Genomic DNA, 19,676 nt, shown 5'->3' with positions numbered 1-19,676 from the left:
CTCTCAGGATTGAGGATGAGGTTACTTAACCTCCAATCAATCAACAGTTGCCCTGTGTTCATCTTTGTTTCTCGCAGTTTCCAGACTTTCAAGGACTGAAGCTTTGTTACAGTAGAATTTTTAGTGTATTCTGTATCAGCTAGTTTCTCCGGTAATTTATTTAATTTTTGGGTAAAAATTTATTATGTAAAATCGGTTAGTTCTTGAGTTAATGTTCACTGAAAAGGGTTCTCAGAGTGGAATAGAGTTATGTATGGTTTGAATAAAACCATTCTTTTTGGTGCAGTTGTGTTATTTTATCTTTATTTGCATCACCTGAATCAGCACACTATTTTCACAGCATATCCAGATAAATATATTTAAAAACAAATCATTAATAGGTCCATTGACCATTCTCAAACTTATTATAGTTAAAAGAATCACATAGATTCCATTAGAACCAGGCAACTTGTTTACATCTTAATAACTCTCCAAGAATTGCAACACAAAAAACTGACAGCATATACTTGGCAACAGTCTATATGTCTGTTAATATTTCTGTAAATATAATGTTATTCAGCTTAGAAAGAGATCCAACTAAATTAGTCATATTGAAATAATTTTTTTGTTAATAGTATTTATTGACAGCTTTTATGTTGACTTGTGCTGAATAAACTGTCTCTGTTGTACAGGAAAATGGTCTCATTCTTAAAAGCACATTCATTAAAAGTATTCTTTGTGCTTAAACAGCTCAGTGATTGGTTTTCTGTATTATTTATTTACCATAGGGTAAGTTAGAAGTTCTGAAAGGAAAGCAGCTTTTATACAGGTTAAAGGATCCTGAAATAGCCAAGTAAGTACATAGTAATATGTAAACTGTCTCAAATATTCCAACTTGGACTAAATAATGACAGAGTAATGCTGCAGTGTTTTATTGTCTTATAATAATGTTATAATTGATTGTGATAAAGTGACATAATGTCGCCAAAATTGCTAATGGGATGTCATTGTTGTATGTGTTGCCAATCTAGAAATTTTTAGTAAGTTCTTTGTATCTTGTATGGTAGCGATGGAAAAAACTAGTATTTTGGGTAATTTGACTCACAGTTGAGTCACTACAGAAAAGTGACTTGAGTCAGTGTCTTAGGTCATCAAGTTGCTTTGAAATAAGTTACTGTTTGGCATAGTAGCAGGACAGTGAATTTAAATGGATTGTTAATTGAAGTCACTGAATGTTCAAGAGATTCAGTACTCAACCTGCCTAAGGAAAGTGACAAGTAACTTTATGTAAATAAATGATTCCATGTAGTGAACTGATGAAATTATTGGAAGGGGGCACTCATGGTAAGTGGTGGTCTGTGTAAATGATAGGTATGCTACTGACCTCTGTGAATACTTCTCTTAGGAGTTAACAGTATAGGAAAATTAAAACATCTGAAAGTATCTTCACAAATACTTTTAATATGATATTATTATAATATTATCATAATTTTCCATTATTTTCTCCCTCCTACCCATAGATCAGCTCTTGCCTATTCCATATATTGAGTGCACATTTTATTTTAGATGTGAATTAAGAAGCATGATCACTTAGTTGACCTGTAGATTTGATTGTACATTTATTTTATTCGTTTTTTGTGCAGTAAAGGAAAAACCCCATGTTTTGTATTTTATTTCTTCATGCATTTTAATTAATGCATAGAAAAAAAAAAACACATTGTAACAATAAAATTACACACTTTTTAGCATAAGTAGAGGCACATGATGCTAGAAAGCAAGCTTATACAGCATCAGCCACAAAAAAAAAAAAAAAAAAACCCCTTCCCATTTGTTCCGAATGTGTCTAGTTCTGCCTTGAGTTTATTTAAGCTATCAACTTCCACAACAAGAGATGAAAGTTTGTTCCAGCAATCAACTACCTGCTGGCTAAAGGCAAACTACTGCACATCTATTTTACAACTGTCTTTGCTCAGTTTGAATCTGTGCCCCCCCCCTTATGTTTGTAATCTGAGCAAGAGGAAGAATCCCATCAGCATTGAGCCTGCTCAGTCCATTCAAGGCCTTATACACCTCAATTAGATTGTCTCGCAAGTGCCTAGTCTCCAGAAGATGCAATTCGCAGAACTTAAGCCTTTCTACCTAAGAGCACCACTTTGTTTCCTTCATCAGTCTTGTTGCCCTTCTCTGTACTCGTTCTAGCAGCTCTACATCCTTCTGAAAATGAGGCCTCCAGACCTGTACACAGTACTCAAGGTGTGGCCTGACCATTGCCTTATACAAGGGGATAATCACCTCCTCATACCTGCTAGAAAAATTCCTGTATATCATTGACAAGACACCATGAATTAATCTTGCAGATTGTCTGGACTGCTCAGAAAACTTCATATCTGACTGCACAATTATCTCCAGATCTCTTTCATTCTCCGCTACTCTGAGTGTAGCACCACCCAGTTGGTACATTTCTTTGGGGTTACTGCTACCCATATACAGTACTTCACATTTGTCAATGTTAAATTTCAGTTGCCACTTCTCAGCCTATCTGCCCAACTTTTCCAGGTCCTGTTGCAGCAGCATACTGTCATTACTGTTATTAACAACCCTGCCAATCTTTGTATCATCTGCAAACTTTGACATTAAGCTTGATATACCTTCATCAATATCATTGATAAATATACAAAAGAACAATGGGCCCAACACCGAATCCTGAGGGACACCACTAATAACATTAGTCCATGTAGAGCAGTATCCATTGATCACCACTCTGTCTCCTCCCACTCAACCATCCTTTTATCCATTGTAGCAACTTGCCTTTAATGCTATACTATTCCAATTTGTAGAGTAGTCTTCCATGTGTAACAGTGTCAAAAGCTTTACTGAAATCCAAGTATATGATATCAAAATTATTTTTTGCATCCAGTTCCTTTGTGACCACATCATAGCATCCAATCAAATTGGTCAGACAAGACTTCCCCCCTGTGTCTGAATTATCATTGCTGTCTTGTCTAGGTGATCCTGCAACGCTTCTTAAACCAGTGACTCCATTATTTTCCTTGGAACCGAAGTCAGACTAACAGGTCTGTAATTACTCGTGTCACCCATGTGAATTGGAGATACATTTGCACATCTCCAGTCCGTGGTGACTTCCCCCCGAGTACACGGTGCTCTCATAATTATGGGTTAAGGTTTTGCTTACTTCCTTTGCCACCTCCTTTAATATAACTGGATAGATCCCTTTGGCAGCTATCTGAGAGTGATCATGTACAGTCAAACCATTGATATCATTGGACCAATCTGATTCATCCCCTTCCTTTTAGAGTTTGTATAAGTGAAGAAGTCTTTGCTGTTTTTCTTTGCACCCTTTGCAGTGGATTTTTCATAATCTGCCTTTGCTTCCCTAACATCCTTTGTGACTTTATTACAGACTAGCTTATATCTACCATAGGCAACTGTGTTGCCTGACAATTTATGTGCATCCCATGCATTTTTTTCTCTGTCACGAGTCTCATTAGTTCATTTGACATCCATTTGGGCCTAAACCTAGAGCAGTATTTCTTAGTTGGAACAAAAAGCGTAGTAACTTACTAAATTAGTTCCTTGAATGCTTTCCATTTAGAATTTGCTGTTGGTAACATCATCAGTTGGTCCCACTGTATAGAACCTAAAAAATCTCTGAGACCACTGTAGTCTCCTTTAAGAAAGCAAAAACCCTTCCCTTTACCCCTCATGGTAGTTACATCTTTAAGTAAATCCCACATCTGATTTTCTGGCCCACTCTATTTCTCTGTATAATTGTTCATTGTACTCATTAGAGTCATTAGGCCAATAACAAACACCTATCCCTCATTTTTGCTTTCCCAGAGCTTATATCTCACCAAACTCACTCAACATTGCACTGTCCATCTGTGTCAACTGGACGTACTTCTTTAGATTTTATGTGTTTATTAACTAACACCATAACCTCTCTTCCCTTCCTATCCTGTCTATCCTTTTTGTACACATTGTACTCCACAAATTCCACTTCTGCATCCCTTATATCTGAGTGACACCATGTCTCTGATATCATTGATATCATTGTCGAACCATCGATGTCAAGTGGACCAATCAGATTCATCCCCTTCCTTTTAGAGTTTATATAAGTAAAGAAATCCTTGCTGTTTTTCTTAGCATCTTTTGCCAAGGATTTCTCGTAATCTGCCTTCGCCTGCCGAACCTCCTTTGTGACCTGATTACAGATTAACTTATATCTGCCATAGGCTTCTGAGTCGCTTGATAATTTATATGCATCCCATGCATTTTTCTTCTCTGTTACGAGTCTCATTAGTTCATTTGACAACCATTTAGGCCTAAACCTTGAACAATATTTCTTAATAGGTATGAAACTTTTAGTAGCTTCCACGAATAATTCCTTGAATGCTTCCCACTTAGAATTTACTGTTGGTAACATCGTCAGTTGATCCCACTGTACAGAATTTAAAAACTGTCGGAGACCACTGTACTCGCCTTTACGGAAGCAAAAACCCTTTCCTTTACCCCTGGTGGTAATTAAATCTTTAAGTAAATCCCACGTCAGTACACTGTGATCACTGCCACCTAGTGGTTCTTTAATCTGCAAATTCCTAATACATGAATGATCACTGCTGATAACCAGATCAAGAGTATTACTTTCTCTGGTTGCCTCTCGAACATGCTGCTGCAGAAAACAATCATCCAATAAATCCACAAAAGTCTGACTAGTGTGTGAGTGCCCAACCCACAAGTTCCAGTCAATATCTGGGAAGTTAAAATCCCCCATTATAAAACATTCCGATTTGCTAGCCCACTCTATTTCTCTGTACAATTGATGATCCTGCTCAGATAGCAAACAAACTGAATGAGTATTTTGCATCTACATTCACACGTGAGGAATTATTAAGGTTTGAAAATGGCAGAAGGTTATCAAATTGTAGCAGGGTGCTTAATGATCTTGTAATAACTGAGAGCAAAGTGGAAGAGAAATTGTTGAAGTTAAACGTAAGAAAAGCACCTGCGGTGGATGGGATCTCTCCAGTTATATTAAAGGAGGCGGCAAGGCAACTAAGCAAACCCTTAGCCATAATTATGAGAGCATCCTTGGACTCAGGGGAGGTTCCCACGGACTGGAGATGTGCAAATGTATCCCCAATTCACAAAGGGGGATCGAAGGGTGACACGAGTAATTACAGACCAGTTAGTTTAACTTCTGTTCCGGGTAAAATAATGGAGTCGCTGGTTAAAGATGCATTGCAGGATCATCTAGACAAGACTGCAGCAATAATTCAGACACAGCATGGGTTTGTTAAGGGAAAGTCTTGTCTGTCAAATTTGATAGGATATTATGATGTGGTTACAAAGGAACTGGATGCAAAAAACAATTTTGATATCATATATTTGGATTTCAGGAAAGCTTTTGACACTGTTGCGCATGGAAGACTATTGTACAAATTGGAGCAGAATGGTATTAAGGGTAAGTTGCTACAATGGATAAAAGGATGGTTAAGTGCGAGAAGACAGAGGGTGGTAATCAATGGGTGCTGCTCTTCTTGGACTAATGTTATTAGTGGAGTCCCACAGGGTTCGGTGTTAGGTCCACTGTTGTTTTGTATATTTATCAATCATATTGATGAAGGTATATCAGGCTTAATGTCGAAGTTTGCAGATGATACAAAGGTTGGCAGGGTTGTTAATGACAGTAATGGCAGTCTGCTACTGCAACAGGATCTAGATAATTTGGGCAGATGAGCTAAGAAGTGGCAACTGAAGTTTAACCTTGACAAATGCAAAGTACTGCATATGGGTATAAATAACCCCAGAGAAACGTACCAACTGTGTGGTACTACACTTAATGTGGTAGAAAATGAAAAAGACCTGGGAGTAATTGTGCAGTCAGATATGAAGTTCTCTGAGCAATGCAGACAGGCTGCCAGGGCAACGCATGGGGTTTTGTCAATGATATATAGGAATTTTGCTAGCAGGGAAAAGGAGGTGATTATCCCTCTGTATAAGGCAATGGTCAGGCCACGCCTTGAGTACTGCATACAGGTCTGGAGACCTCATTTTAGGAAGGATGTAGATTTACTTGAGCGGGTACAGAGAAGGGCAACAAGATTGGTGAGGGGAATGAAGGGATCCTCTTACCAAGAGAGGCTTAAGTTCTGCATGCAGTGGCTGGAGACTAGGCACCTGCACGGTGATCTGATTGAGGTATATAAGGCCTTGAATGGATTGAGCACGCTGAATTCTGATGGGATCCTTCCACTTGTTCAGATTACGAACCTAAGGGGGCATAAATTCAAATTAAGAAAAGACAGATGTAGAATAGATGTGCGGAAATTTGCCTTTAGCCAGCGGGTGGTTAATTGCTGGAACAAACTTCCATCTGTCGTTGTGGAAGTTGATAGCTTGAATAAATTTAAGGAGGAACTGGACAGGCATTTGGAGGGAATGGTGTGATTTTTTTTTTTTTTTTTTTGGCTGATGCTGCATTTGCTTTCTTGCATCACATGCCACTACTACTACTATCCCAATAATATCTGCCTTGGATGTCTTAACCAGTATTTCAAATTCATCAAATTTATTTACTATACACATTGGTGTACATGAAAGTATACATGCACCTGTTCTTACTCTTAGTTACTCTAATACAGCCTATGTATTTACTTGTTTCATGACTCCCAGCAGTTCCTGAAATCCCCACAACTTGCTTTCCAGCCCACTGCTCATTCCAATAGAAACAGTGCAAGAATCATTTCCACCTCTGCCTGCAGCTAGCGTTAATCTATTAGTCTGTGAATCCCCCCCAAGCTAGCAGTTTTCCGACCCACCTAACATTGCCTCGATAGCATCAGCAAATATTCTTGCATCCTTTCTATTTTAGTTTTTCCCATTTCTGTAGAAGTAGTCTCTCCTGTTAACAAGCACAGATCACGCTGAGAAAAATTCAACCCCACGAGCCCCGCACAATCTCTCCAGGGCCGAATTGATTGACAAGCCTCTCATCATGTACTCCTCCTATTGTGTCTGGACAGGTTTGCAGACACTTTCAAATTTAACCCTAACTTGCAACTTTTTTTCAACATTGACCTGTAGTTGCTAAGTAAATGTGCAGATCTCCTACACCTAATGTTATTAGTGCCAACATGTACAATGATATCACCTTTTGTACCCTTAAAAGATTATATCTGCTCTACAACGTCATCAACTCTTGCCCCTGTCAGACATACCCTGGTCCTTTTCTACCTATCCTTTTTTGCACAATATATTTCCCGTTTCCGTGACAATTGAGTTGCCAACAATAACTAGTTCCTGTGGGATTAACATTAAAATTATGAAGATATAAAACTACAGTGTGCTGATCGGAAATGTAGTACAATGATAGAACAAAGAACACAAACAATAAAAAATACTATAAAAATTTAAAAAAAAAAAAAAAAAAAAAAAGATTTTAACTCTTTTTTTTTTTTTTTTTTTTTTTCTCTGTATATTCAAATTAAGCAACATGATTTTAGACACTTTTTCAATCTGCTGCATGTCTTGGTAATTGTGCCTCTTACAAGAAAATTCTCACAATTGGAACCGAAGTTGCAATTATTCAAGAATCTGCTCTGGACTATTTCAAAAAGACTTGTATGGTAGAAACAATTTTATTCTCTTTCCATTGAGTTTGGCAGATTGTTGTGTTTCTGTAAAAGAGGCTGATATTTAAATATAGTACTTGATGTACAGTTTTTCTGCATCCCTTATATCTGAGTGACACCATGCTTCTGATATCCCAACAATATCTGCCTTGGATATCTTAACCAGCACTTGAAATCCTTTATTCCACTTTTTACATTTTCCAAGATGTGTGAAAAGTGGAAAACAGAGAAAAAAAATAGTAAAATGCAAGGTTGAAAACAAAGTCAGTTACCAAAACTAGTTGCACCAAATATAAACCAAAATATTACCTATGCAAATGCTGTAAAAAAATATCAAGCTGTCTCTGTTCAAACTGATGTCACAGTCGCTTCTAATAAATCGATTTCTGATTGGGCTAGAAATGTCCTCTCTGAGCTACAACCATTGTACGCAAGCAACAATCCAAGACCACAGATCAAGAAAATAATACTCTTCTGTCAATACCAGCGGCACCTCCTTCTCCAGTGATTGCTACCACATCTCGTATTACAAACACAAATGCTATTAAAAATATTCAGGACTCAATGGACACAGATGGCACATCTATACAGGAAGATCCTATTTTAGAAATCCATGCCGAAGAAGAAGAAATGGACACTGGTCGGCCAGTTTTCCTAAAAAAAAAGACAAACAGAAATTGGAACGCCATAAACCAGTCACCTTCAAAAAGCAGTCAGAATCAGCTCCATCAACTAAAAACAAATAATGCCTTGTATTTTACAATGGAACTGTAGAGGTTTTCGTTGCAATACGGAGGATATCCAAGATCTAATTAATCGATTTTCTCCAGTAGCTCTTTGTCTTCAGAAAACCCTGCAAATTTTCTCCTTTGATAAAGAACTATTGCCTTTATCGAAGAGATCGAAATACAGCTAATGCTGCCCATGGTGGTGTGGCAATCCTAGTTAATTCAAAGATCCCAACTAAACATATACCACTTCAAACAGAAATAGAAGCTGTTGCTGTTCATATAACTCTCCATATTGCAATAACACTTGTCTCAATTGACCTATAGCCAAACTATTTTTACTCTTTAAAAGATCTTGAAGACCTTTTCATACAGATACCTCCACCAATCTGTGTATTAGAGGACTTTAATGGGCACCACCCCTTATGGGGTGCTACACTAAATTAGATAGGCGGGGTTGACTAATTGAAAGTTTTTTAGAGGCACTAAATTTTACCGTACTTAATACTGGTGCACCCACGCATGTACAGCTCCCAACTGGACAAACATCAGTAATAGATCTCTCAATTTGTTCTCCAGTACTGGTTCCAGTCATAGAGTGGTATATAATAAATAATCCCATGGGCAGCAACCACTTCCCAATAGTATGCAACTTCTTGATAGCACTGACTCCTCAAGCTGAACCCTGCAGAAAATGGAAATTTGTCCGAGCAAACTGGGCAAAGTTTCAGTCATCAATATCTTTTGATGAGGGAAAAATCCATCTCCAGCCTATTGATGATGTGACAGAATACATCATGTCGCATCTCCTAAATGTGGTTAAAGACACAATACCACAATCAAATCCTCCAGGCCGTAAGCAACATAATTATTGGTAGAATGAGGAATGAACAAAAGCAAAAAATAAAGCCTGGAATTTGTTTCGGCAATATCCAACCACAACCAATCTGATAAATTATAAGAAATCAAAGGCAAAATCATGTTTCATACAAAGACAAGCCAAGAAGGAATCCTGGACCCATTTTGCATCCAGCATTAACAGAAACATTGACAGCAAAGTAATTTGGAAAAAAATTAGACAGCTTTTTGGTAAGTTTCCAACCACACCTTCACCAATCCTCTCCTGGAATAGGTAAGAGCTATCTAATCCTTTGGATATAACTAATGCTTTGGGCAATATATTTGCTGAAATCTCAGCAGCTTCAGCTTATACTATATCTTTTCAGCAAATTAAAAACACATCAGAACAGCATTCTATTAACTTTAAAACTGCCTGTCGTCTGCAATATAACAAACCTCTGCAATATTCTGAACTCTTGCATTCTATTAGAACAGCCCATAATGGTGCTGCCTAGCATAGTGAAGCCAGCTGGTCTTCACCTTCTTGAACTGATGCAGGTTTGGAATGTTTCGACCCATTCCGTACAACAGATAGAAACTTGCTTTCAAACACCATGGGATCATCCTCCTCCTCCTATACAACTCCCAATGGGGAAAGAGTGTTTTACCAGTATCCGCTATCAAACTTCCTGCAGTTCACACTCAACGATATACTGATTTTTCTCCAATTTATACAGTTGGGGTCTAAATCTAATTCAAACGTTGGAGCAGCCGCAGTGTTTCTGAATACCACTATTTCAGCGTCCCTCCCATCTGAAATCAGTATATTCTCAGCGGAATTATATGTAATTAAACTGGCCTTAGAAAATCTCTCTTCTGATTGTTCTTTCAAAGCTGTTATTTATAGTGATTCTCTCAGCTCAATCAAGGCATTGTGTTTTTCCTCATATAAAGTTCAACCCGTTCTAAATGAAATTAGAAGATTATTACTTCAGATTGAAGAACGCCATCAACGGGTCACTTTCTGTTGGATTCCGGCACATTCTGGTATTTTGGGCAATCAACTGGCCGATCAAGCTGCGAAAAATCCATCCACCCTTGATTTAACCAATATCCGTGTTCCAGCATCAGACTATACCTTGATCATTAATGCTGCATGCCTATCAGAATGGACAGCCCTCTGGAACATTCTCAGACTAATAATAAACTCTTTCAATTCAAACAGCATCTGAAAATTTGGCACCCCAGTGTCTATACATCAAGATGAGAAGTAGTAGTCCTTTCAAGGACAAGAATAGGCCACACCCATCTGACCCACCTACATTTGCTCACTGGAGATGATCCACCACAGTGTCCACATTGTTCTATAACTCTGACCGTGAAACATTCTCATTGACTGCCTCTACTATAAACAAGACAGAACCTTGGTATCGCTGGTCAATCTTCGTAAACCAATAACTCTTGAAAATCTCATTGGTGATAAGACAAATATTTCTGAATTTTTTAACTTCCCCAGGCAAACTGGATTTCTTAATCAGTTCTGATTTCAGAATTTTTTCTGACTTTATGGAAATTTCTCATCTCTTTATACAATAAATGAATAGGCACATTATAGCCATAGCAGTTTATGTGCCATTAAACCTCCATAACAACAAACATATCTGACTGCACAGTTACTCCCAGATCTTTTTCATTGTCTACCACCCTAAGTGTAGTACCACACAGTTTTTACATTTCTCTGGGGTTATTTCTACCCATATGCAGTACTTTGCATTTGTCAATTTTAAGCTTCAGTTGCCACTTCTCAGCCCATCTGCCCAAATTTTCTAGATCATGTTGCAGAAGCACACTCTCATTACTGTCATTAACAACCCTACCAACCTTTGTATCATCTGAAAACTTTGACAATAAGCCTGATATACCTTCATCAATATCATTGATAAATATACAAAACAACAGTGAGCCCAACACCGAACCCTGGTGGATTCCACTAATAACATTAGTCCATGAAGAACAGTGTCCATTGATTACCACTCTGTCTTCTCCTACTCAACCACCCTTTTATCCATTGTAGCAACTTATCCTTAATACCACTGCTCCAATTTGTGCGGTAGTCTTCCATGCACAAAAGTGTGTCAAAAGCTTTCCTGAAATACAAGTATATGATATCAAAATTATTTTTTGCATCCAGTTCCTTTGTAACCACATGATAGTATCCAATCAAATTTGTCAGACAAGACTTTCCCTTAACAAACCTACGCTGTGTTTGAATTATTGCGGCAGTCTTTTATAGATGATCCTGCAATGCATCTTTAACCAGTGTCTCCATTATTTTCCCAAGAACGGAAGTTAAACTAACTGGTCTGTAATTACTCGTGTCACCCTTAGATCCCCCATTGTGAATTGGAGATACATTTGCACATCTGTGGTCCATGGGAGCTTCCCCTGAGTCCAAGGCTGCTCTCATAATTTTGGCTAAGGGTTTGCTTAGTTCCTTTGCTGCCTCCTTTAATATAACTGGATAGATCCCATCACTTCAGGTTCCTTTCTTATGTTTAACTTCAACACTATCTCCTCCACATTGCTCTGAGTTATTACAAAATCATTAATCACCCTGTTAAGAGTTTGATAAACATTTGACTTTCTCCTCCTTGAATAACTCCTCATGTATGAATGTAGATGCAAAATACTTAATTAGTTTGGCAGCTATCTGAGCAGGATCATCAACAGTCGAACCATCTATCAAGTGGACCAATCTTATTCATCTCCTTCCTTCTAGTGTTTATTTAAGTAAAGAAGTACTTGCTGTTTTTCTTAGCATCCTTTGCGAAAAATTTCTTGTAATCTGCCTTCGCTTGCCCAATCTCCTTTGTGACTTGGTTATAGACTAGCTTATATCTGCCATTGGCTTCTGTGTCGCCAGATAATTTATATGCATCCCATGAATTTTTCTTCTATGTTCCAAGTCTCATTAGTTCATCTGGCATCCATTTAGGCTTAAACCTTGAAGAATATTTTTTAAACAGTATGAAAAGTCTTGTAGCTTCCACAATTAATTCCTTGAATGCTTCCCACTTAGAATTTGCTGTTGGTAACATCATCAGTTGGTCCCACTGTACAGAATTTAAAAACTGTCTGAGACCATTGTAGTCACCTTTATGGAAGCAAAAACCCTTCTCTTTACTCCTGATGGTAATTATATCTTTAAGTAAATCCTACATCAGTACACTGTGATCACTGCCACCTAATAGTTTCTTTATCTGCAAATTCTTAATGCATGAATAATTATTGGTGATAACCAGATCAAGAGTGTTACACTCTCTGGTTGCTTCTTGAACGTGCTGCTGCAGAAAACAATCATCCAATAAATCCACAAAAGTCTTACTGGTGTGCGAGTGACCAATTCACAAGTTCCAGTCAATATGTGGGAAGTTAAAATCCCCCATTATAACATAATCTGATTTACTGGTCCATTCTATTTCTCTGTACAGCTGTTCGTTGTACTCATTAGAGTCATTAGGCCTATAACACACTCCTACTCTCATTTTTGCTTTCCCAGTGCTTATGTCACACCAAACTGACTCAACATTGTACTGTCCATCTATGTCAACTGGATGCAGTTCTTTAAATTTTCTGTTTTTCTTAATTAACAGCATAATCCCTCCTCCCTTTCTATCCTTTCTGTACACATCAGGGCCGGCTTAAGGCTCGATCGAGCGGTTCCCCTGAACAGGGTGCCAAAATTTAGGGGGTGCAAAATGCCCTAAAAATTCACTGATTCACTGATTCCAGGTCTATCAGTGCCTTGTGTAAAAATCTTGCACAAGGTGCTGATAGACCTGGGACTGCTTCTGGTACACATAGCATATTCTTCACTGCTTATATCTGTGTGACACCATGTCTCTGATATCCCAACAATATCTACCTTTGATGTCTTGACCAGCACTTCTAGTTCATCAAATTTATTTACTATACTTCTAGCATTGGTGTACTTGCAAGTATACATGCACCCATTTTTATTCTTAGTTACCCTAACACAGCCCATGTATTTATTTGTTTCATGATGACTCCCACCAGTTTCATTTTCCGGTTAAAAAAAAAGTGGTATGAATATGTCAAACACATAAGAGCACAGTTAGGAACCTGCCTTGTGATATGCCCAAAGAAGTAACTCTTGGTTTCTGGATCTTGAAAAATGTATATGCTCTGCGAGCATAAATTTTTAGAACTTTATGTGCTTTACTAGAAATTAGAAAACACCTCTCTACTAGTAGCAAGTGATAAAAGAGAATTGGTATTAATATGGTATGAAATGCAGAGGATAAGTCAATGAAGATAGCATGGAGAAAGAATTTTTCATTCCATTTTATGAAATAATGACAGTAGGCATGTACTCGTCAGTCTCCCTTTCTTTGATTATATGCTGAAATTTGAGATGATAATGATCCTAATAGTGCTTTTTCCAATATTTTCAAAATGGAGAAAACAGACTGTTATAGATCTTTACTCCAATATCATAATGGATTTTTTCACTTTCGATTCTGGTATAAGGTAGTAAGGTTTGCAATCCTTAGGTGGTCAACCTTTAGTTATAATATGATTGTAGAGGTTTAATATAATATCCATTATAAAAAAAAAAAAAAAAAGACATTTTATAGTGTAAATTAGAAATTTCATCTGGTTAAAGTAGAATTAATGGAGAGGTGAAAGTTGATAGTTAGTGGGCAAGTTATTGGATATTAAAAATTGACAGACAACTTTAAGTTATTGTCCTTAATGTTGAATGATCAAGTTTAGCCCATTCTCTCAAATCAAATTCTTTGTGAAAAAGGAAACACAATTGGTAAAAATCTATTTACCTTTTGTTAGCTGGTTATTGATGAATTATGTGCAATACTTGATGATTTGATATTATTAAAAGCCTTTTTTAGCATTTTTTTTTTTAGCATTAGTAGAGGCATTTGATGCAAGAAAGCAAGCTTATGCAGCATCAGCCAAAAAAAAAAAAAAAAAAAAACCCACTTCCACTTCACCCCTCTGTTCGTTCAAAATACCTGTCCAGCTGAGCCTTAAACTTATTTAGGCTATCAACCTCCACCACAAGGGATGGAAGTCTGTTCCACCAACCAACCACCCGCTGGCTAAAGGCAAATTTCCGCACGTCTATCCTACATCTGTCTTTCCTCAATTTGAATTTATGCCCTCTCAGGTGATTTTTCTGAGCTAGAGGAAGAATCCCATCAGCATTGAGCATGCTTAAACCATTCAAGGCTTTATACACCTCTATCAGATCACCTCGCTGGTGCCTAGTCTCCAGACACTGTAATTTGCAAAACTTAAGCCTTTCTTCGTAAGAGCACCCCTTTGTTCCATTCACTAATCTTGTTGCCCTTCTCTGTACTCGTTCCAGCAGCTCTACATCCTTCTTGAAATGAGGCCTCCAGACCTGTATACAGTACTCTAGGTGTGGCCTGACCATTGCCTTATACAATGGAATAATCACCTCCTTATCCCTGCTGGAAAAATTCCTGTATATCATTGACAATACTCCATGAGCTACTCTTGCAGCCCGTCTGCACTGCTCAGAGAACTTCATATCTGCCTGCACAATCACCCCCAAGTCCCTTTCATTCTCTACCACTGTCAGTGTAGTACCACAGAGTTGATACGTTGCTCTGGGGTTGCTGTTTCCCATGTGTAGTACTTTACATTTGTCAATGTTAAACTTCATTTGCCACCTCTCAGCCCATCTGCTCAACCTTTCCAGATCCTGTTGCAGCAGCATAGTGTCAGTAGTGTCCTTGACAACCCTGCCAACCTTTGTATCGTCTGCAAACTTGGACATTAAGCTTGATATACCATCATCAATATCATTTATAAATACAGAAAACAATAATGGACTCAACACTGAGCCCTGAGGGACTCCACTAATAACATTAGTCCACGATGAGCAGTGTCCATTGATTACCACTCTCTGTCTTCTCCCCCTCAACCACCCCTTTATCCATAGCAGCAATTTGCCTCCAATGTCACACTGCTCCAATTTGTGTAGCAGTCTTCCATGTGCAACAGTATCAAAAGCCTTTCTAAGATCCAAGTATATAATATCAAACTTATTCCCTGCATCCAGTTCTTTTGTGACTGCATCATAGTATCCAATCAAGTTGGTCAGGCAAGACTTCCCCTTAACAAAACCATGCTGTGTCTGAGCTATAACTGAAGTCTTGTCTAAATGATCCTGCAGTGCTTCTTTAACCAGTGCCTCCATTAATTTTCCTGGAACAGAAGTTTAGCTCACAGGTCTATAATTACTTGTGTCAGCCTTTGATCCTCCTTTGTGAATTGGGGTCACATTTGCACATTTCCAGTCTATGGGTACCTCCCCTGAGTCCAAGGAAGCTCTCATAATTATGGCTAAGGGTTTGCTTACTTCCTTTGCTGCCTCCTTTAATATAACTGGATAGATCCCATCCACCCCGGGTGCCTTTCTTGTGTTTATCTTCAACAGTTTCTCCTCCACTTTACTCCCAGTTATTTCAAGATTCTGTAGCTTACTGCTAGAGTTGAATACACCGCTGGCATTCCCCTCGCTGAATAACTCCTCATGTGTGAATGTCGATGCAAAATATTCATTTAGTTTGTTAGCTACTTGAGCAGGATCATCAACAGTTGACCCATCAATATCAAGTGGACCAATCTGATTCATCCCCTTCCTTCTAGAGTTTACATAAGTAAAGAACTCTTTGCTGTTTTTCTTTGCATCCCTTGCCAAGGATTTCTCGTAATCTGCCTTCGCCTGCCTAACCTCCTTTGTAACTTGGTTGCATATCAACTTGTATCTATAATAGGCTTCTGTGTCATGTGTTAATTTGTATGTATCCCATGCATTTTTCTTTTCTGCCATATGCCTCATTAGTTCATCTGACATCCATTTTTCCCTAAACCTTGAACAATATTTCTTAGTTGGTATGTAAAGCCTAGTAGCTTCCAAGATAAGTTCTTTGAATGCTTCCCATTTTGAATTTGCTGTTGGTAACATCATCAGTTGGTCCCACTGTATAGAATTTAAATACTGTCTCAGTCCATCGTAGTCGCCTTTACGGAAGCAATAACCCTTCCCTTTACCCCTAATGGTATTCAATTTCAATTACCCCTATGTATACAACGGGCAAAGTCATTTGAAATTCTGTGTGTTGCCTGTTGTATTGCTATCCATAATGTCTTTCAGGTGTCCCCAGGTAAAAAGGTCTAAGGGACTGAGGTTTGGAGACCTTGGAGGTTATTCTAATGCACCCCCCCCCACAACCTATCCATTGTTCATAGAATTCTCTGTCCAGATAGTTGTGGACTGTTGTATGAAATTTGTAGAGGTGCACTACCCTGCTGAAAGAACACCATCGTATCTGAAAACATGCTTTTATTGTATACTTCTTCTTCAAGAGGAGTGTTTCCATTTACAATGGGTTTCTTCAGCCTACAAGTTATTTCTTGTTAGGAATTTTTTCCCGCCATAAGGTGCGGTTCAAGGTGTCTTGGTCGGTTAAGCCTCGGGCTGTCATGCACTCCTGTACTCCATCCATCCATGTCCTCCTAGGTCTTCCTCTTCTCCTTCTTCCAGGAGGTATCCATTCCAGGATAGCCTTTGGATATCTGTTTTCTTGCATCCGTTTTACATGTCCATACCGTGTTAGACGCTTTTCTTTGATGGTGTCAATAATAGTCTTTTTCACTTCCATTTTTTCCCTTATGTCTTCATTCCATTTTCTGTCTCTTCTAGAAGTTCCTGCTGAGCATCTCCAAAAATCCATTTCTGTGGAGAGCAATTTGTTTTCCACTCGCCTATTCAATGTCCAGGTTTCCGCTCCACACAATAGAAGACTTTGTACAATCGTTTGAAATATAAGTTTCTTTGTTTTTTTTATGATATTTTTGCTCCATAGAACAGAGTTTAACATGCCGATAGTCTTTCTGCCATCTGTAATTCTTTTATTGATCTCTGCTTGGGATGATCCATCAGTTTGTAAGATTGGTCCCAAATATTTGAATTTATTGACTTGTTTGATTTTAAAACCTGCAATATTTAGAACGTGTCCTGGCCCTGAAGACAACATTTCAGTCTTGCTAAAATTGATTTTTAGACCCCATTGTTTATATTCCTCAAACAATTGATGACATGCATACTTTGCATCTTCTAAGTCTTGTGCTATCACTACCTGATCATCTGCAAAAAGTAAATTGTGAATATAGGTGTTCTTATTAATCGGCAATCCCATTTTATTACATTTTTTTGACCAGGATCTTAGGCAGATGTCGATATAAATTTTGAAAAGTGTTGGTGACATCCAACAACCTTGTAATAAGCCTTTTGAAGTGTGGAATTCAGGTGACAAAGCTGATCCCACTTTAATTCTGCATCTATTATTCCTGTAAATTGCCTTAATAATGTTAATCAGTTGTCCATCAATATTTGCCTCTTTCAGTGCTTCCCATAAGAGTTTTCTTGGAACAGTGTCATATGCCTTTTCAAGGTCAATGAAAATCGTAAAGATTTTTTTTTCCTTTTGATTGGCATTTTTCAAGGATCTGTCGTACTGTTGAGATATGATCTATACATGACCTCCCAGCTGAAAAACCACTTTGTTCTTCTGATATCTCAGTTCGGGCTTCTAAATGGTTCCTGGTCCATTTTCCAAGGATCTTTAACAGCGGGTTCAGGACACATATTCCTCTGTAATTTGAACAACTTTTCCGATCGCCCTTCTTATAAATTGATGTAATATATCCTGTTATCATTTCTTTTGGTATTTCTTCTCCTCTCAGTGTACTATTTAACAGTTTTTGTATCAGAACAGCCACTCCTCTTCCTCCATATTTCAGAAGTTTCATGTAAACTCCTCCATATCTAGGTGATTTGCCATTGCTTCCTTCCTTTAGCAGGAGTTCCACTTCCCTAACAGAAACTTTTAAGCCCGAGTCTTCTACTCCAAAATCCTCCATAGTCTTGAACTCTTCCCGGTCTTCTTTTAAAAGTCCTTCATGCTACTCCGTCCAGTCTTTCAAAGGTATTAATTGCAAATCAGAATTGTGTTTATTCTGTTTTCTCAAATCTTTAAGGACCTTCCACGATTCTGCTGATTGCTTGAAGCCCAATTTGCTATTAATAGTTGCGCATTTCCTTTCCCATTCTTCATTTTTCGCTTCTACTACCAACCGATTGGCTATTTTCTTTTTTTTCAACATAAATGTTCCTATATGCATTATTCCTATCACCCAGCCATTTCTGATATGCAAGTTTCTTTTCCTCTACAGCAGCTCTTACTTTCTCTGTAATCTAGGTCTTTTTTGGTCCTTGGCTCTTCTTTTTGCCTAGGATTTCATGAGCTATTTGTATACTGCAATAAAATTAATTAACATTAATTAATTAATTCCTTCACATTTCAAGATAACTCTTACCAGTAACAGTGCCATTGAATCTGTAAGCTCTGATAATCTGGTGAGAGGAGATTCCCATCTACATGTCCCTGGCAGGTTAACATCTTTCTGCAAGATGAGGTGAGAATTTCTGACCCAGTAAATGCAGTTATTATGATTCACATGTCTATTTACTTTGAATTTGGCATCATCTGACCTTACAGTTGCATTCTCAAAAGTTCTAATTCCACCATTTTTATGAAAACTCCTTCAAAATATGTTCGTTGATCTGGATCATATTCCTATTTTGCATGCAGTGGTCAAAGTCTAAAAGGCTTCAAATTTTATACCCTTTAAGATTCTTATAACTCAATTGACTCGTTTGCAGTTCCTTAGCCTGTTTTGTTGACTTCTATAGGAAACGTCCAAATGTACTCATGATGCTTCAACGTTTTCAATACTTCTTGATGTCCTTTTCCTCTCACTGCTTATCCTATTGATATTGTGTACAGTTCCATTCCCTAAATTTATCACACAGAAGGGCTATTGTTAGACAAGTAGGTGTCCTTGCTCTGTATTGTCTTTCCCATTCACTCTGGACCTTGACAACATTTTCAGATTTCCAGTACCATTTAAGAAGCACCTTTCTTTCATCACAATGTGTTCTCTGTCATTTTTATGGAGTTCAGCCAACCTGAAAAAAAATAATACAATTTGGTCATCTAATTCACAAATTATGGATTGTTAAAATGTATATACTTAATTTTGACTCACCTTATATATTAATTCATAAAATAAGTGTTTTTATAAGTTTTTCTAAGTGAAGTATCTAGTTTTCTTGTGAAAATTGAATTATACAATGCTGCTCTACTACTGATATCTTTAAAAATCCATACATTCGCCTTAAACATGAGATTATTTTTTTTTAGATTTAAAAGAGTAAAGACTATCAGCATTTAGTTTACCTAATCCTAGTTTACCTAAAGCCTGAAGTTTCCTAGTTCACCGCAGTTTTCAGAACTGAAGTATGCTTGATTTGAGCAAGGACTGGGACCAAATTTTGAAA

General features: G+C 37.8%; 1 protein-coding gene across 4 annotated transcripts in view; it reads left to right on the top strand.

Annotated features, from left to right (window-relative positions):
- Positions 1–19,676, top strand: part of Polr3F (RNA polymerase III subunit F) — a 315,200-nt gene that overhangs the window by 86,321 nt on the left and 209,203 nt on the right. For all 4 annotated transcript variants that reach the window (XM_090375396.1, XM_090375397.1, XM_090375395.1 and 1 more), the window contains exon 5: positions 768–832. In XM_090375396.1, coding sequence (XP_090231522.1) covers positions 768–832 — 65 coding nt within the window. The remainder of the gene's footprint in view (positions 1–767; positions 833–19,676) is intronic.

Source organism: Mastigoproctus giganteus, chromosome 6 (genome assembly GCF_048544385.1).
Source record: "Mastigoproctus giganteus isolate SK-2022 chromosome 6, ASM4854438v1, whole genome shotgun sequence".
In the NCBI taxonomy this organism is placed as follows: domain Eukaryota; kingdom Metazoa; phylum Arthropoda; class Arachnida; order Uropygi; family Thelyphonidae; genus Mastigoproctus; species Mastigoproctus giganteus.
Note: the sequence above shows the minus strand (reverse complement) of the source record. Positions and strands in the feature narration are given on the sequence as shown.